The 19708-nt window shown below is 50.7% G+C and overlaps 2 protein-coding genes across 4 annotated transcripts in view; both read left to right on the top strand.

The window, feature by feature from the left end:
• The window catches only part of LOC106593623 (uncharacterized), a 43111-nt gene extending 30283 nt beyond the window's left edge, over positions 1 to 12828 (top strand). Inside the window, exons 12-14 of one of the 2 annotated variants that reach the window (XM_045711613.1) lie at positions 5811 to 6305; positions 7209 to 7291; positions 10983 to 12828. In XM_045711613.1, the coding sequence (XP_045567569.1) occupies positions 5811 to 6305; positions 7209 to 7291; positions 10983 to 12501 (2097 nt within the window). In that variant the 3' untranslated portion in view covers positions 12502 to 12828. The remainder of the gene's footprint in view (positions 1 to 5810; positions 6306 to 7208; positions 7292 to 10982) is intronic. The other variant, XM_045711614.1, reaches the window with a different exon arrangement.
• Positions 12658 to 18602, top strand: LOC106606126 (mucin-1). 2 transcript variants are annotated; one of them, XM_045711616.1, is made up of 3 exons: positions 12658 to 12738; positions 12769 to 14030; positions 17258 to 18602. In XM_045711616.1, exons 1-3 carry the CDS (start codon positions 12702 to 12704, stop codon positions 17489 to 17491), a joined length of 1533 nt encoding a protein of 510 aa, XP_045567572.1. In that variant the 5' UTR covers positions 12658 to 12701; the 3' UTR covers positions 17492 to 18602. The 2 variants fall into 2 exon arrangements, with proteins under 2 accessions (XP_045567572.1, XP_045567571.1); XM_045711615.1 differs by having other exon boundaries at positions 12702 to 14030.
• Positions 18603 to 19708: the final 1106 nt, after the last annotated feature.

Here is a 19708-nt window from a genome sequence, read left to right as displayed (position 1 = left end):
GCTATGCTTTGGCAGACCAACTAATACTGATCCCAGTACAGCTGCAGTAAGGTTAGGGGCTATGCTTTAGGAAACATAAGACCAACTAATACTGATCCCAGTACAGTTGCAGTAAGGTTAGGGGCTATGCTTTAGGAAACATTGAGGTAGTCACCTCATACAAGTACTTGTGAGTATGGCTAGACGGTACACTGTCCTTCTCTCAACACATATCCAAGCTGCAGGCTAAAGTTAAATCTAGACTTGGTTTCCTCTATCGTAAATCGCTCCTCTTTCACCCCAGCTGCCAAACTAACCCTGATTCAGATGACCATCCTACCCGTGCTAGATTACAGAGACGTCATTTATAGATCGGTAGGTAAGGATGCTCTCGAGCGGCTAGATGTTCTTTAAATCAAATCAAATATATTTGTCACACATACACATGGTTAGCAGATGTTAATGCGAGTGTAGCGAAATGCTTGTGCTTCTAGTTCCAACAGTGCAGTAAATATCTAACAAGTAATCTAACAATTTCACAACAACTACCTAATACACACAAATCTAAAGGGGTGAATGAGAATATGTACATAGGTGAGAGGAGAGAGAGGGGGAGGGAGAGAGGTGGGAGGAGAGGTGGGAGGGAGGGAGGGAGGGAGGGAGGAGAGGTGGGAGTAGAGGGAGAGAGAGGGGGAGGGAGAGAGGTGAGAGGAGAGTGGGAGGGAGGGAGGAGAGGTGGGAGTAGAGGGAGAGAGAGTTGGGAGGAGAGCGAGAGGATCAGGTGATGACGAGAGGATGGAAGGAGAGGTGGAGAAAGGGAAGGAGATGAGAGGTGGAGAAAGGGAAGGAGATGAGGAGGCAGTGGGTAGCTAGTGAATGGAGAACATCAGGGGACATCCAATACAGAAGGCTCTAAATCTGACACACTCAGGCTAGGAGAGGCTAGGAGAGGCTAGGAGAGGCTAGGAGAGGCTAGGAGAGGAGAGGCTAGGAGAGGCTAGGAGAGGAGAGGCTAGGAGAGGAGAGGCTAGGAGAGGAGAGGCTAGGAGAGGCTAGGAGAGGCTAGGAGAGGAGAGGCTAGGAGAGGAGAGGCTAGGAGAGGAGAGGAGAGGCTAGGAGAGGAGAGGAGAGGCTAGGAGAGGAGAGGAGAGGCTAGGAGAGGAGAGGCTAGGAGAGGAGAGGCTAGGAGAGGAGAGGCTAGGAGAGAGGCTAGGAGAGGAGAGGCTAGGAGAGGCTAGGAGAGGAGAGGCTAGGAGAGGAGAGGCTAGGAGAGGAGAGGCTAGGAGAGGCTAGGAGAGGCTAGGAGAGGCTAGGAGAGGCTAGGAGAGGCTAGGAGAGGCTAGGAGAGGAGAGGCTAGGAGAGGAGAGGCTAGGAGAGGAGAGGCTAGAAGAGGAGAGGCTAGGAGAGGAGAGGCTAGGAGAGGCTAGGAGAGGCGAGGAGAGGCTAGGAGAGGAGAGGCTAGGAGAGGCGAGGAGAGGCGAGGAGAGGCTAGGAGAGGCTAGGCTAGGAGAGGCGAGGCAGGGAGAGGCGAGACTACGAGAGGAGAGGCTAGGCGAGGAGAGGCGAGGAGAGGCTAGGAGAGGCTAGGAGAGGCTAGGCGAGGCTAGGCGAGGAGAGGCTAGGAGAGGCTAGGAGAGGCTAGGCGATTAGCTTCCTAATGAGACGAGAAATACAAAAGGAACAATCTGCTTTGAACCAACATGTGGCTCTCATTTGGCCTCCTGAGAACAAACATTTATAAGGAAAAAAGAAATGCAGAGGAAAAATAGAGAGGCAGAGAGACATGTTTACCAAAGCATAGTCCTGACCTCACTACAGAGAGACATGTTTACCAAAGCATAGTCCTGACCTCACTACAGAGAGACATGTTTACCAAAGCATAGTCCTGACCTCACTACAGAGAGACATGTTTACCAAAGCATAGTCCTGACCTCACTACAGAGAGACATGTTTACCAAAGCATAGTCCTCACCTCACTACAGAGAGACATGTTTACCAAAGCATAGTCCTGACCTCACTACAGAGAGACATGTTTACCAAAGCATAGTCCTGACCTCACTACAGAGAGACATGTTTACCAAAGCATAGTCCTGACCTCACTACAGAGAGACATGTTTACCAAAGCATAGTCCTGACCTCACTACAGAGAGACATGTTTACCAAAGCATAGTCCTGACCTCACTACAGAGAGACATGTTTACCAAAGCATAGTCCTGACCTCACTACAGAGAGACATGTTTACCAAAGCATAGTCCTGACCTCACTACAGAGAGACATGTTTACCAAAGCATAGTCCTGACCTCACTACAGAGAGACATGTTTACCAAAGCATAGTCCTGACCTCACTACAGAGAGACATGTTTACCAAAGCATAGTCCTGACCTCACTACAGAGAGACATGTTTACCAAAGCATAGTCCTGACCTCACTACAGAGAGACATGTTTACCAAAGCATAGTCCTGACCTCACTACAGAGAGACATGTTTACCAAAGCATAGTCCTGACCTCACTACAGAGAGACATGTTTACCAAAGCATAGTCCTGACCTCACTACAGAGAGACATGTTTACCAAAGCATAGTCCTGACCTCACTACAGAGAGACATGTTTACCAAAGCATAGTCCTGACCTCACTACAGAGAGACATGTTTACCAAAGCATAGTCCTGACCTCACTACAGAGAGACATGTTTACCAAAGCATAGTCCTGACCTCACTACAGAGAGACATGTTTACCAAAGCATAGTCCTGACCTCACTACAGAGAGACATGTTTACCAAAGCATAGTCCTGACCTCACTACAGAGAGACATGTTTACCAAAGCATAGTCCTGACCTCACTACAGAGAGACATGTTTACCAAAGCATAGTCCTGACCTCACTACAGAGAGACATGTTTACCAAAGCATAGTCCTGACCTCACTACAGAGAGACATGTTTACCAAAGCATAGTCCTGACCTCACTACAGAGAGACATGTTTACCAAAGCATAGTCCTGACCTCACTACAGAGAGACATGTTTACCAAAGCATAGTCCTGACCTCACTACAGAGAGACATGTTTACCAAAGCATAGTCCTGACCTCACTACAGAGAGACATGTTTACCAAAGCATAGTCCTGACCTCACTACAGAGAGACATGTTTACCAAAGCATAGTCCTGACCTCACTACAGAGAGACATGTTTACCAAAGCATAGTCCTGACCTCACTACAGAGAGACATGTTTACCAAAGCATAGTCCTGACCTCACTACAGAGAGACATGTTTACCAAAGCATAGTCCTGACCTCACTACAGAGAGACATGTTTACCAAAGCATAGTCCTGACCTCACTACAGAGAGACATGTTTACCAAAGCATAGTCCTGACCTCACTACAGAGAGACATGTTTACCAAAGCATAGTCCTGACCTCACTACAGAGAGACATGTTTACCAAAGCATAGTCCTGACCTCACTACAGAGAGACATGTTTACCAAAGCATAGTCCTGACCTCACTACAGAGAGACATGTTTACCAAAGCATAGTCCTGACCTCACTACAGAGAGACATGTTTACCAAAGCATAGTCCTGACCTCACTACAGAGAGACATGTTTACCAAAGCATAGTCCTGACCTCACTACAGAGAGACATGTTTACCAAAGCATAGTCCTGACCTCACTACAGAGAGACATGTTTACCAAAGCATAGTCCTGACCTCACTACAGAGAGACATGTTTACCAAAGCATAGTCCTGACCTCACTACAGAGAGACATGTTTACCAAAGCATAGTCCTGACCTCACTACAGAGAGACATGTTTACCAAAGCATAGTCCTGACCTCACTACAGAGAGACATGTTTACCAAAGCATAGTCCTGACCTCACTACAGAGAGACATGTTTACCAAAGCATAGTCCTGACCTCACTACAGAGAGACATGTTTACCAAAGCATAGTCCTGACCTCACTACAGAGAGACATGTTTACCAAAGCATAGTCCTGACCTCACTACAGAGAGACATGTTTACCAAAGCATAGTCCTGACCTCACTACAGAGAGACATGTTTACCAAAGCATAGTCCTCACCTCACTACAGAGAGACATGTTTACCAAAGCATAGTCCTGACCTCAATACAGAGAGACATGTTTACCAAAGCATAGTCCTGACCTCACTACAGAGAGACATGTTTACCAAAGCATAGTCCTGACCTCACTACAGAGAGACATGTTTACCAAAGCATAGTCCTGACCTCACTACAGAGAGACATGTTTACCAAAGCATAGTCCTGACCTCACTACAGAGAGGCAGAGAGAGGCAGAGAGAGGCAGAGAGCGAGGCAGAGAGCGAGGCAGAGAGCGAGGCAGAGAGCGAGGCAGAGAGCGAGGCAGAGAGCGAGGCAGAGAGCGAGGCAGAGAGCGAGGCAGAGAGAGACCTATATAGGGAATAGGGTGCCATTTGGGAGTCATCCCTGATGAAATAGTTGTCCCGTTTGGGGACGTAGTGGTAGCAGGGGAAAGGTCATCCATTCAGTTTAACACTCTGAGGCTGTGGCCCAGCTGTTTTACTCTGGGTACGTAGTCTAAAGAGTTGTATATTTCACTGAGTACTGTAGTGGTTCCAGATGGGTTTTATGTATGGGGATCAATGTATTTTATTACTATGGCTGTGTACGCTATACTGCTGTAATTAAATGTAATCTACGTAAGCCTCCCAAAAAGTCATTATATCACGAGAGGGCCATAAACAATAGCTAGTAATGCTGTGTTCTCCAAGAAAGGTAGAAATCCTTATAAATTGCTGAGGTCTAGTCATTTTTGAGGACACAAACTCAAGTACACAGTACAAATATGATACAATATTTTCAGTATTTTATACAACGTTTTTCCTATTCAGCAAAACTGTATATGAATAAGGCTTTTCAAAATATACTAGAATCGATTTATAAAATGACTTAGTGTATAGGATTTGAACCTGTAGAGTACATATTTGTATGTTTTAGTTGTAGAGAAGATGTGTCTGTTTTCTAAAGGTCTCTCTCCATGGAAACATCTCACAGAGCTCGCCTTTTTCATCTCATATTGATCTTGTCCATCTACGACAAACAGAAAGTGAATTTTGTTTAAAATCTATGAATTATTTTTATGCTACTGGCGGCAGGGTAGCCTTAGTGGTTAGAGCGTTGGGCCAGTCACCTGAAAGGTTTCTAGATTGAATCCCCCGAGCTGACAAGGTAAAAATATGTCGTTCCGTCCCCTGAACAAGACAGTTAACCCACTGTTCCCCGGTAGGCCGTCATTATAAATAAGAATTTGTTCTTAACAGACTTTCCTGGTTAAATAAAAGTAAAATAAATATAGATAATAATCTCTGAATGTGCTACAGCGATGTAAGGATTCCAGGCGTATGCGTTGTTAGTGGCTCAACCAGTAAGGTTCAGCCAGGACTTGATGGACAGTCGGAAGACCCAATGAAATGGTAGGAGGGACATCCAAGCTTCATACAGGCAGAAGAGACGTACTCCTGTGTCCACGGTAACCAGGGCTACCGCTGTCCACAGATGGATTTATACGTGAAAATGTTTTGTCGGAAGCGGTACCAGAACTACGCAGAACCAGGGGACTTTACACGGAAGAGTTTAAAACATAAAACATGTTGTTATAACACTCACAGACCCAGAATGAGATTCTGTTCCTGTTGTAACACTTTACTTCACGCCTACAGATATGAAACATTATGATTCTGCCCTAATGCGTTGTGGGTAAGACCTGTGAAAGCATTTCCCCCTGGCCACACACTTGGTTTAATCGACGTTGTTTCCACGTCATTTATATGATATGACTTTCTCCTCCTAGATGTACGACGAGGTGAAGGTGAGGCGTGAGGTATCTGGGGAGATGAGAGAACCTGTCGGAGAGATTACAGAGGAAGTCACCCTGAGTGTCAGCGTACATTCCACCAGCACAGGATCCAGCATGCTTAGCGACAACTCGACCGCCGACCCACGAAGCAGCGGCGGCGGCGGCCAATCAGAGCCCGCCAACCAACACGGCTCCTACCCCCGTCGTCACGGCAACGACGACTTCGCCGCCCACAGAAACCGGGTGGATCACCGTGGCGACAGAGGAAACCCCCGTAACTATGATGCCTGTGTTGGTAACCAGGAAGTGGACATGACAGAACTGGAGGCCATCCTGCGAGGGGTTGACAGAGATTCTCCCTCTAAAGGGGGTATGGTTGATGTCCATCACGTCTCCCACGGTGGACCTATTGTAGGACTAACCCACAGCACTGAGATGAGCTCTGGGACATGGACTGACAAGAAGGAGAATAATACAGCCCTCAATGCTGTGAGTCAACACAACATTCTGTTGTCTATTGCTCCTCCCTCTCAAGTCTGTTTTTGTCTTTTAGTAATGTACTTCTCTCCTTCTCTCTCTCTCCTCTCCTTCTCTCCTCTCCTTCTCTCCTCTCTCTCCCTCCCTCCTCTCTCTCTCTCTCCTCTCCTTCTCTCTCTCTCCTCTCCTTCTCTCTCTCTCCTCTCCTTCTCTCCTCTCCTTCTCTCTCCCTCCCTCCTCTCTTTCTCTCTCTTTCCTTCTCCCTCCCTCCTCTCTCTCTCCCTCCCTCCTCTCTCTCTCTCTCTCCCTCCCTCCTCTCTCCCTCCCTCCCTCCCTCCTCTTTCTCTCTCTCTCCTCCTCTCTCCCTCCCTCCTCTCTCTCCCTCCCTCCTCTCTCCCCCTCCCTCCTCTCTCTCTCTCTCTCCCTCCCTCCTCCTCTCTCTCTCTCTCCTCCTCTCTCCCTCCCTCCTCTCTCTCTCTCTCTCCTCCTCTCTCTCCCTCCCTCCTCTCTCTCTCCCTCCCTCCTCTCTCTCTCTCTCTCTCTCTCTCCCTCTCTCTCTCTCTCCCTCCTCTCTCTCCTCTCTCCCTCCCTCCTCTCTCTCCCTCCCTCCTCTCTCTCTCTCTCCCTCCTCTCTCTCTCCCTCCTCTCTCTCCCTCCCTCTCTCCCTCTCTCCTCTACTCTCCCTCCCTCTCTCCCTTGCTCCTCTTTCTCTCCCTCCCTCCTCTTTCTCTCCTTCTCTCTCTTCTCTCTCTCCTCTCCTTCTCTCTCTCTCTCTCTCTGCTTCTCTCTCTCTCCTCTCTCTCCTTCTCTCTCTCCTTCTCTCTCGCTCTCTCCTCTCATTCTCTCTCTCTCTCTCTCTGCTTCTCTCTCTCTCCTCTCTCCTTCTCTCTCTCTCTCCTTCTCTCATCTCTCTAGGCCCTGAATGAGATAGCCCGTGTGAGTGAAGAGCTGTGTAGCTACCAGGATGAGATCAGTAGGAAGTCCGGAGAGGACAAGAGGTAAGACTCTATCAACAAACTATTCCCTGTATAGTGCACTACTTTTGACCATGGCCCATAGGGCCTCTGTATAGGGAATAGGGTTCCGTGTGGGATACAGTCACTGTCTACCGATGGCTGGATCTAACCAGTACTCGGCTGGGAGCACCATGGCACTTGGCTGGATCTAACCAGTACTCGGCTGGATCTAACCAGTCCTCGGCTGGGAACATCCTGGCACTTGGCTGGATCTAACCAGTACTCGGCTGTGAGCACCATGGCACTAGGCTGGATCTAACCAGTCCTCAGCTGGATCTAACCAGTCCTCGACTGGGAACATCCTGGCACTTGGCTGGATTTAACCAGTACTCGGCTGGGGGCACCATGGCACTTGGCTGGATTTAACCAGTACTCGGCTGGGAGCACCATGGCACTTGGCTGGATTTAACCAGTACTCGGCTGGGAACATGCTGGCACTTGGCTGGATCTAACCAGTCCTCTGCTGGATCTAACCAGTCCTCTGCTGGATCTAACCAGTACTCTGCTGGATCTAACCAGTCCTCGGCTGGATCTAACCAGTCCTTGGCTGGATCTAACCAGTCCTCGCCTGGGAGCACCATGGCACTTAGTTGGATCTAACCAGTACTCGGCTGGGAGCACCATGGCACTTGGTTGGATCTAACCAGTACTCGGCTGGGAACACCATGGCACTTGGTTGGATCTAACCAGTACTCGGCTGGGAACACCATGGCACTTGGTTGGATCTAACCAGTACTCGGCTGGGGGCACCATGGCACTTGGTTGGATCTAACCAGTACTCGGCTGGGAACACCATGGCACTTGGTTGGATCTAACCAGTACTCGGCTGGGAACACCATGGCACTTGGTTGGATCTAACCAGTACTCGGCTGGGAACACCATGGCACTTGGTTGGATCTAACCAGTACTCGGCTGGGAACACCATGGCACTTGGTTGGATCTAACCAGTACTCGGCTGGGAACACCATGGCACTTGGTTGGATCTAACCAGTACTCGGCTGGGAACACCATGGCACTTGGTTGGATCTAACCAGTACTCGGCTGGGGGCACCATGGCACTTGGTTGGATCTAACCAGTACTCGGCTGGGAACACCATGGCACTTGGTTGGATCTAACCAGTACTCGGCTGGGAACACCATGGCACTTGGTTGGATCTAACCAGTACTCGGCTGGGAGCACCATGGCACTTGGTTGGATCTAACCAGTACTCGGCTGGGAACACCATGGCACTTGGTTGGATCTAACCAGTACTCGGCTGGGAACACCATGGCACTTGGTTGGATCTAACCAGTACTCGGCTGGGGGCACCATGGCACTTGGTTGGATCTAACCAGTACTCGGCTGGGAACACCATGGCACTTGGTTGGATCTAACCAGTACTCGGCTGGGAACACCATGGCACTTGGTTGGATCTAACCAGTACTCGGCTGGGAACACCATGGCACTTGGTTGGATCTAACCAGTACTCGGCTGGGAACACCATGGCACTTGGTTGGATCTAACCAGTACTCGGCTGGGGGCACCATGGCACTTGGCTGGATCTAACCAGTACTCGGCTGGGAGCACCATGGCACTTGGCTGGATCTAACCCCTTCTCTGTGTTAAATACCTGGGATACTTTCTGTGCTTTTTAAACTCTGCATCCAGAACTAAATGTTGCATTACGAACCACTGGTTGAAATACCAGGCATGCTTGGTCTGCTCCATTTGCCGTAGCAGCCACCAGTCATCATATGAAATACCTGGGAATCCTGAGATGCTGGCTGTGCTTTGTAACGGTATGGACTTCCTGTCTCTGTGTTCCGTCCTCTGCCCTAGGAGTCACTGTTTCAAATACCTGGGATGTTTGCTGTGCTTTGTGAGCTTGTCCATTCTGCTTGATCTCTCCTAGAGTGTTTGAAATAGTTTAGATGTTCGCTGTGCTTTGTGAGCTTGTCCATTCTGCTTGATCTCTCCTAGAGTGTTTGAAATAGTTTAGATGTTCGCTGTGCTTTGTGAGCTTGTCCATTCTGCTTGATCTCTCCTAGAGTTGATTGATATAGTTTAGATGTTCGCTGTACTTTGTGAGCTTGTCCATTCTGCTTGATCTCTCCTAGAGTGTTTGAAATAGTTTAGATGTTCGCTGTACTTTGTGAGCTTGTCCATTCTGCTTGATCTCTCCTAGAGTGTTTGAAATAGTTTAGATGTTCGCTGTACTTTGTGAGCTTGTCCATTCTGCTTGATATCTCCTAGAGTGTTTGAAATAGTTTAGATGTTCGCTGTACTTTGTGAGCTTGTCCATTCTGCTTGATCTCTCCTAGAGTGTTTGAAATAGTTTAGATGTTCGCTGTACTTTGTGAGCTTGTCCATTCTGCTTGATCTCTCCTAGAGTGTTTGAAATAGTTTAGATGTTCGCTGTACTTTGTGAGCTTGTCCATTCTGCTTGATCTCTCCTAGAGTGTTTGAAATAGTTTAGATGTTCGCTGTGCTTTGTGAGCTTGTCCATTCTGCTTGATCTCTCCTAGAGTTGATTGAAATAGTTTAGATGTTCGCTGTACTTTGTGAGCTTGTCCATTCTGCTTGATCTCTCCTAGAGTGTTTGAAATAGTTTAGATGTTCGCTGTGCTTTGTGAGCTTGTCCATTCTGCTTGATCTCTCCTAGAGTGTTTGAAATAGTTTAGATGTTCGCTGTGCTTTGTGAGCTTGTCCATTCTGCTTGATCTCTCCTAGAGTGTTTGAAATAGTTTAGATGTTCGCTGTGCTTTGTGAGCTTGTCCATTCTGCTTGATCTCTCCTAGAGTTGATTGAAATAGTTTAGATGTTCGCTGTACTTTGTGAGCTTGTCCATTCTGCTTGATCTCTCCTAGAGTGTTTGAAATAGTTTAGATGTTCGCTGTACTTTGTGAGCTTGTCCATTCTGCTTGATCTCTCCTAGAGTGTTTGAAATAGTTTAGATGTTCGCTGTGCTTTGTGAGCTTGTCCATTCTGCTTGATCTCTCCTAGAGTGTTTGAAATAGTTTAGATGTTCGCTGTACTTTGTGAGCTTGTCCATTCTGCTTGATCTCTCCTAGAGTGTTTGAAATAGTTTAGATGTTCGCTGTACTTTGTGAGCTTGTCCATTCTGCTTGATCTCTCCTAGAGTTGATTGAAATAGTTTAGATGTTCGCTGTGCTTTGTGAGCTTGTCCATTCTGCTTGATCTCTCCTAGAGTGTTGAATAGTTTAGTTAGATGTTCGCTGTGCTTTGTGAGCTTGTCCATTCTGCTTGATCTCTCCTAGAGTTGTTTGAAATAGTTTAGATGTTCGCTGTACTTTGTGAGCTTGTCCATTCTGCTTGATCTCTCCTAGAGTGTTTGAAATAGTTTAGATGTTCGCTGTGCTTTGTGAGCTTGTCCATTCTGCTTGATCTCTCCTAGAGTGTTTGAAATAGTTTAGATGTTCGCTGTACTTTGTGAGCTTGTCCATTCTGCTTGATCTCTCCTAGAGTGTTTGAAATAGTTTAGATGTTCGCTGTACTTTGTGAGCTTGTCCATTCTGCTTGATCTCTCCTAGAGTGTTTGAAATAGTTTAGATGTTCGCTGTACTTTGTGAGCTTGTCCATTCTGCTTGATCTCTCCTAGAGTTGATTGAAATAGTTTAGATGTTCGCTGTGCTTTGTAATGTAATGACCTTTTTACTTTCTTTCTGTGTTTTGATTCCCTGCCCTAAGGGGTCGAACCGAGTCCGTGTATTTCCCCAAGGTGGACCATGTTACGACCAGAGAGAGAATGGAGGACCCTGCCTTCAACCTGAAGCAGCTGGTAGCTGACCTCCGGGCCCTGGAAGAGGAGAACTGGCTGTCCATCAGGATGGACCCCACCAGTGGCCCCAGTCACGTCAAGGACCCCACATCCAAGCCCCCTGAGAGGGAGAGAGAAGCCCCTCCGCTCTCCCCTCTGCTGATTCCTCCTCCTATCCCTCCTCGGACAACATCATGGTACCTCGCCAGCCCCTCCCCTGAACTACATGTCCCAGAATCCCTCAGTGGCTCAGGCAGGAAGTGCCACAGCCCCTGTCTCCTGTTAGACAGGATGTGCATCAGCAGCCCATCGATAGTGAGGAAGTTCGAGGCGATGCTGCAGGAGAACGAGGGGAAAGTTCTGACGGAGGCGGTGTTTACCACCTGCGCTGTTCCCGCTAACTCCCATTGCAACGTGGGCTGCTGCCACAACCGCTGGTCCTGCGACGGGAACCGCTTCGGCAGCAGCAGGTCGTCCACCTACGTGCCTGTCCAGAAGAGCCTGTCTGAAGTCAACATAGTGAGTGCTGCTGGGAGAGACTTGATGCACGACTACAGGACCGTTGAGAACCCTAGAAGTCCTAGAAGCCCTGAGAGAGAGAGTCATGTACAACCTGGAAACAAAGACCTAGCCGTTTCACACATCTTTCTTGACCTTACCTTAGAGTTACCCCCTCCAGGCTTCAACCCTCCGGGCTTCAACCCTCCGGGCCCCAACCCTCCGGGCCCCAACCCTCCGGGCTTCAACCCTCCGGGCCCCAACCCTCCGGGCCCCAACCCTCCGGGCCCCAACCCTCCGGGCTTCAACCCTCCGGGCCCCAACCCTCTGGGCTTCAACCCTCCGGGCCCCAACCCTCTAGGCTTCAACCCTCCGGGCCCCAACCCTCCGGGCCCCAACCCTCCGGGCTCCAACCCTCCGGGCCCCAACCCTCCGGGCCCCAACCCTCCGGGCCCCAGTAGGAATAAGATGCTGGAACAGGCCACTGCTGAGTTTAACAGGACTCTCTTCCAGGCTGAGATGGGTCGAGGGATGGAGGACGATGAGGCGGAGGACAGTTTTACCTCAGCGGGTGTCTCTAAGCGGGGCACACCAGACGGTACGACGGTATGTGGCGAGGTCACACACGGGGTCACCAGGGAGACGAACTTTGACCTCCCGCCACGGCACAACACAGAGGTCAGACAGAAGGAGGTGATCTGTGACATCACAGCTCAGAAGCTGAGTTCAGGGATCAAACTGAGCCAGGCCCTGGCCCCATCTGACCCTCATCCAGGAGTCACCGTCAGGACCTTTGACTCCTCTGCCACCACCTCTGACCTTTCACCCCAACACCCAGAAGTTACGTTTAGGAACATGCCTTCTAACCCGGCAACACGCTGCCCTGAGGTCAAACACAAAGCTGGACCCCCAACAGCCTATCTAAGCCCACACTGAACAGGTCCATCTCTGGTGAATACAAGCAGCCTGCCCAGGCTACACATACGGCTCCAGAACCAGAGGTGAGTGCCAGTCCTAAGAGGGACAACAAGGCCCAAGGAGAGAGGCCTCATTCAGTTAAGTCGTGCCCAGCGCCCCAGCCTCCTACAAACCCTAGGCCAAGGCAGGTTGGGCAACCTGGGTGTCGCCCAACCACAATGCAGGACACCCCTAAACCTGACGCTGGGGGGCCAGGACTCTGTGTGCCTGGAGCTGGGGGGCCAGGACTCTGTGTGCCTGGAGCTGGGGGGCCAGGACTCAGTGTGCCTGGAGCTGGGGGGCCAGGACTCTGTGTGCCTGGAGCTGGGGGGCCAGGACTCTGTGTGCCTGGAGCTGGGGGGCCAGGACTCTGTGTGCCTGGAGCTGGGGGGCCAGGACTCTGTGTGCCTGGAGCTGGGGGCCAGGACTCCGTGTGCCTGGAGCTGGGGGGCCAGGACTCCGTGTGCCTGGAGCTGGGGGCCAGGACTCCGTGTGCCTGGAGCTGGGGGCCAGGACTCCGTGTGCCTGGAGCTGGGGGGCCAGGACTCCGTGTGCCTGGAGCTGGGGGGCCAGGACTCCGTGTGCCTGGAGCTGGGGGGCCAGGACTCCGTGTGCCTGGAGCTGGGGGGCCAGGACTCCGTGTGCCTGGAGCTGGGGGGGCAGGACTCCGTGTGCCAGGTGTAATGAGCGACCAGCCCTGGAAGCCCCTGACCCTGGCTGCATTGCGTCCGTCTGACTCCAGGTCTAATTACGGCGCTGTGGAGAGGATCCTGAAGAGCTATGAGAACACTGCCTGGACCCAGCGGTACCAGAACCATACCCAACCCACTGAGTCCAGCCCTAACCCTAACCCTGGACGCAGCCCCAGCCCTAACCCTGGCTTCAGCCCCAGCCCTAGTCCTAACCCTAACCCTGGACGCAGCCATGGCCACAGTCCTAACCCTGGCTTCAGCCCCAGTCCTAACCCTGGCTTCAGCCCCAGTCCTAACCCTGGTTTCAGCCCCAGCCCTAACCCTGGTCCTAGCCCCAGTCCTAACTCTAACCCTGGCTTCAGCCCCAGTCTCAGTCCTAATCCTGGTCCTAGCCCCAGTCCTAACCCTGGCTTCAGCCCCAGTCTCAGCCCTAATCCTGGTCCTAGCCCCAGTCCTAACCCTGGCTTCAGCCCCAGTCTCAGTCCTAATCCTGGTCCTAGCCCCAGTCCTAACCCTGGCTTCAGCCCCAGTCTCAGCCCTAATCCTGGTCCTAGCCCCAGTCCTAACCCTGGCTTCAGCCCCAGACAGGAAGAGGAACTCATGGATCTTCTGGCGGAGATGATGGACAAGGATTACTGGGATCACCCAGGCCCTGCCTCTGGACAGTCCTCCTACACACACTCTCACCACAGCCAGCTGACCAGCTCCCATGGAGAGACCAGGCTGACCAGCTCCCATGGAGAGACCAGGCTGACCAGCTCCCATGGAGAGACCAGGCTGACCAGCTCCCATGGAGAGACCAGGCTGACCATGCAGGTGAGTACGCAAACGCAAGAATACACACACAACACTCACCACAGTCAGCTGACCAGCTAATCTGGTAGTACACTCCAAGGTAATAGTCCCCTAGTCTCTATGGGTCCTGGTTGAAGGTAGTACACTCCAAGGTAATGGTCCCCTAGTCCCTATGGGTCCTGGTTGAAGGTAGTACACTCCAAGGTAATAGTCCCCTAGTCCCTATGGGTCCTGGTTGAAGGTAGTACACTCCAAGGTAATAGTCCCCTAGTCCCTATGGGTCCTGGTTGAAGGTAGTACACTCCAAGGTAATAGTCCCCTAGTCCCTATGGGTCCTGGTTGAAGGTAGTACACTCCAAGGTAATGGTCCCCTAGTCCCTATGGGTCCTGGTTGAAGGTAGTACACTCCAAGGTAATAGTCCCCTAGTCCCTATGGGTCCTGGTTGAAGGTAGTACACTCCAAGGTAATAGTCCCCTAGTCCCTATGGGTCCTGGTTGAAGGTAGTACACTCCAAGGTAATAGTCCCCTAGTCCCTATGGGTCCTGGTTGAAGGTAGTACACTCCAAGGTAATGGTCCCCTAGTCCCTATGGGTCCTGGTTGAAGGTAGTACACTCCAAGGTAATGGTCCCCTAGTCCCTATGGGTCCTGGTTGAAGGTAGGACACTCCAGGGTTGCATTTGGGACAGACAATGTAAAAGGGGACCACATTCCGTTGTGAAATCCTTCCTGATTGTCGTAGGCTGAGGACGACACCACTGGGAATGGTGTTTCTGTCTGCTATGTGCTGACAGAAAGAGGCCAAAGCCTCCTGGTTAGCTGCAATGTGGCCCATTTCACTCTTAACAGCTTTGTAACAAAGGAACCAAGAAGTTAACTTGGCAGGAAGAGACTCTACTCTAACCTTTCATCTTAAGTCTCTCTCCTCGCTCTCTCTCTCTCTCTCTCGCCCCCCTCTCTCTCGCTCTCTCTCGCCCCCCCTCTCTCTCTCTCGCCCCCCCTCTCTCTCTCTCGCCCCCCCCTCTCTCTCTCTCGCCACCCCTCTCTCTCTCTCGCCCCCCCTCTCTCTCGCTCTCTCTCGCCCCCTTCTCTCTCTCTCGCCCCCTCTCTCTCTCTCGCCTCTCTCGCCCCCCTCTCTTTCTCTCGCTCCCCTCTCTCTCTCTCGCTCCCCCTCTCTCTCTCTCGCCACCCCTCTCTCTCTCTGCCACAACCTCTCTCTCTCTCTCTCTCGCCCCCTCTCTCTCGCTCTCTCTCTCCCCCTCTCTCTCTCTCCCCCTCTCTCTCGCCCCCTTCTCTCTCTCTCGCCACCCCTCTCTCTCTCGCTCTCTCTCGCCCCCCTCTCTCTCTCTCGCCACCCCTCTCTCTCTCGCTCTCTCTCGCCCCCCCTCTCTTTCTCTCGCTCCCCCTCTCTCTCTCTCGCTCCCCCTCTCTCTCTCTCGCCACCCCTCTCTCTCTCGCCACAACCTCTCTCTCTCTCTCTCTCCGCCCCCCTCTCTCTCGCTCTCTCTCGCCCCCCTTCTCTCTCTCTCCCCCTCTCTCTCTCTCGCCCCCTCTCTCTCTCTCTCGCCACCTCTCTCTCTCTCTCGCCTTCTTCTCTCTCGCCCCCTCTCTCTCTCTCTCGCTCCCCCTCTCTCTCTCTCGCCTCCCCTCTCTCTCTCTCGCTCCCCTCTCTCTCTCGCCACCCCTCTCTCTCTCTCGCTCACCCCTCTCTCTCTCTCGCCACCCCTCTCTCTCTCTCTCTCTCTCGCCCCCTCTCTCTCTCGCTCTCTCTCGCCCCCTCTCTCTCTCTCTCCCCCCTCTCTCTCTCGCTCTCTCTCCCCCTCTCTCTCTCCCCCCTCTCTCTCTCGCTCCCCCTCTCTCTCTCTCGCCCCCCCCTCTCTCTCGCTCTCTCTCGCCCCCCTTCTCTCTCTCTCGCCCCCCCTTCTCTCTCTCTCGCCCCCCTTCTCTCTCTCTCGCCCCCCTCTCTCTCTCTCGCCCCCCTCTCTCTCGCTCTCTCCCCTCTCTCGCCACCCTCTCTCTCTCTCGCTCTCTCTCCCCTCTCTCTCTCTCTCGCCCCCTCTCTCTCTCTCTCTCTCTCGCCCCCTCTCTCGCTCCTCGCTGGCTCGCTCTCTCTCTCTCCCCCCTCCGTCACCCTCAGTTGGAAGCAGTAGGTTTCTGGTTCTATGTTGTGTGTTTTGTAATTACAGAAATATCTCTAGTCAGCCAGCTGCCTCTGAGCCCCCCCGCACAGACCACAGGAATGAAAACTCTCCCTTTAGATAAAACGAGAGAGAGAGAGAGAGAGAGAGAGAGAGAGAGAGAAGAGAGAGAGAGAGAGAGAGAGAGAGAGAGAGAGAGAGAGAGAGAGAGAGAGAGAGAGAGAGAGAGAGAAGAGAGAGAGAGAGAGAGAGAGAGAGAGAGAGAGAGAGAGAGAGAGAGACACCTAACTGGAATATTTGTTCATGTCATCTCGATCGAGGACAGATTAGCTTTGGGGCTGTAATGAGGCACTGTCCTTTCTGTCAAAGACCAAAAGCCTCGTGGGTTGAATATTTTTCATCATTTCATAAACATTATTTCAGAAAATCTGGTGTTTCTATGTGAAACAGTTTTGTTGTATTTCAGTCTTCTGTGATGTATAAACTACATCGCTGCCTGCCGTAAGATGAGGGACAGTGTCTGACCGACCAATCAACCTGCACATGTCCTCTATGCTTGTTGTTATTGATGAATGTGTTGGTTATTTTGACCCTTGGTTATTGTTATTACTGTTGTCCCGTAGACAATTTTGATTCTTATTATTTTAATATTGTAAATAGAGTAGGTGCTCAAGGGGGTTACAGAGGACGAAGGTAGGAGATAATATGGAAAGTTTTCCAGCTCAGATGTTATCCTGAAGTGAAATGGAGTCGATGGCCGAGGGCTGCAGATGACCTGGAGAAATGTAGCCTACTGTTTCTGCCACAATCATGGTTTATGGCTGATTGGAGCGAGGAATCAGAATGTTTGTTAATTCTCTCTCCATGTTATCCCTCTGTCTCTCTCTCCCTCCGTCTCTCTCTCTCCCCCCCTCTCTTTCTTCCCCTCTCTTTCTGTCTTTCCTCCTCTCTCATTCTCTCTCCCCCGTCTCTCGCTTTCTCTCTCCCTCTCTCTCTCCCTCTCGCTCTTTCTCTATCGCTCTCCGTCTCTCCCCCTCTCGGTCTCTCCCCTCTCCCCCTCTCTGTCTCCCCCTCACCCTCTCTCTCTGTCTCTCTGTCTCTCTTCCCTCAGGAGTGTAAAGTGTCTTCCAGCTCCTCATCAGTCCAGAAGAATTTCTCTCGTCCGGCCTGTCCAGCCAACCGCAGGCCACCGTCACGCTGGGCTAGTTCCTCTTCCTCCTCCACCTCTTCTTCCTCCTCCTCCACCCCTATAAACCAGCCCTCTCCGGCTCCTCCCACAAACACACCTCATTCTCCTACTCAGCCTATCACACGGAGACGGTCATCATCTGACCCGCCCAGCTGACCCTGTGTCTGAACCAATAAGATGCCTTCGTTACTTTACGTACTCTGACGTTTCTTCCTCAATTCAATCCTTCCGTGATTCCTTCACATCGAAGGCCCGAGTCGGGGGGGGGGGACGACCCTTCGACCTTCTCCTCCAGTATGGTTGTGGAGAACGTGATGAACTGAGATAGAACCCGACTCAAAACCTGCCTCTTCCTTCCATCACCTCTGTACATACCATAATACCAAGACTGTTATTTCTACTACCAACCAGACTGTCAAGAGCTTCAGCTGTGGACTGCAGCGTTGAGAATCAGTTCACAGATCATCTATAGAATGTATCTCATCAACCAGAGGAGATGTTTCATGTATTCTACCATAGGAACTCCATGATCCCCAATGCTGACTGTACCTCTGTGGCTTAGGCTTGCATTCCCAAATAGCACCCTATTCCCTATATAGTGCGCTACTTTTTTGACCATAGTGCCATAGCGCTTTGGTCAAAAGTAGTGCACTAAATAGGGAATAGAGTGCCATTTAGGAGGCAAATATATTCAACACCGTTCACTGTACATACTCTTTTAACTTTACATGTTGCATAATAATTCCAGTATTACAGAATAATGTTTTGTTATTCTTTACCTTTATAATATCAAGATGGATTTACATAAACGGTCCTGTTTCTACATATTTACCAAAAGGTGTTGTCTACAGCCTCTCTTCAACAAAGGACTGACGAGTTTCGATGCTTTTATTTGATTGGACATCCGCTGGCTGTTGTCAGGCAAGATAGCTGACTAGCTCCTTGTGTTAGCGCTTCCTGTTTTGTTGGGGGCCATGCTTAAAGGGGCAATCTGCAGTTCAAACAAAAACACTTTACTAATAACAGAATGCCCCTTTAAATTTTTTTTTAAGTATTTTTTTGTTTGTTTGTTTTAACATGATGAAATGGACAACAACCCCCTTTCTACTGGAGGTCACTGTAACCGATGGTTACCTACCCGGCCCTATTGAGTAACACTACGGCCTGTTGAATCAATGTGGTGGTGACCTCATGACACATCACTATATCATGAACGTGATGCCTTTTTTTTGCTGTTCTTAATTTGTGTAATAAATGTAGCTCTATATTTACTGTCTACTTCTTAATATGTCTGGATTACAATTTATAGTATAATAATAATGTGTATTCTTCTCATATTCATATTTGGTTTTTTTAGGGGGGGATTTGCGTGTTTTGTATTGTCAGGTATTAGGCTAGTGAGCTGTTGGAGCTGGGAGCATAAACATTACTCTACACCCATCATAACATCTGATAAATACGTGACCAATAACATTTTGATTTGATTTGATCCACTTTGACACCCCACCCAATCATCTGCTTCCTTCCTGTTTGAGCGATTACCGTGGCGATGACCACTAATCCCACAGGTGGTTGATTGAATCAGTCTACTCCAGGAACTCAGGAGTTGACTGGGCTGATCTACGTCCCAAATAGCACCTTATTCCCTATGAAGTGCACTACTTTGGAACAAGACTTTGGACTCCAGGGCCCCTGGTCAAAAGTAGTGCACTATATAGGAAATAGGGAGCCTTTTGGGACACAGACCTAGATTCCCTATTCCCTCCTCCCCCCCTCCTCCTCCAACCAGTCAATCAGCCTGTCACATAATACATGTCCCAGGAAGTTTAGTATCGACGGCAGCAAGCTGTCGGGCCAGACCAGGCTACCTGGGGGGGGGGACACCAGACCCGGCTACCTGGGGGGGACACCAGACCCGGCTCCCTGGGGGGACACCAGACCCGGCTACCTGGGGGGGGGGGGACACCAGATCCGGCTACCTGGGGGGGGGGGACACCAGACCCGGCTACCTGGGGGGGGACACCAGACCCAGGTCCCTGGTAGTTCAAATACTACTTCAAATCTTTCCAATACTTTTGAGCGTTTTCTCTAGCCTTCCTAGAGTGCCAGCTGTGTGGGGTTTATCGTTTTGGGACCTTTTCCCTATCGGTCCGTTAAGCCAGACGAGCTGAATGAAATGATTTAGTATTTGAACCCAGGTGGTGGACAGACACCTGATCCCAGGCTGTCTAAACCGGGCAGCTGATAGAAATAACAGGCGGTAGACACAGTGTCTTGGTGCCTGAAATACTACCCCTCCACTGGACCTGGTGGTAGGAGCCCAGCCCTGACCTCTCCTTCCCTGGGATGGTTCCCCTCCACTGGACCTGGTGA

The sequence above is a fragment of the Salmo salar genome, unplaced genomic scaffold (assembly GCF_905237065.1).
Source record: "Salmo salar unplaced genomic scaffold, Ssal_v3.1, whole genome shotgun sequence".
Taxonomy (NCBI): Eukaryota; Metazoa; Chordata; class Actinopteri; order Salmoniformes; family Salmonidae; genus Salmo; species Salmo salar.
This window is presented reverse-complemented; position numbering and strand designations above follow the sequence as displayed.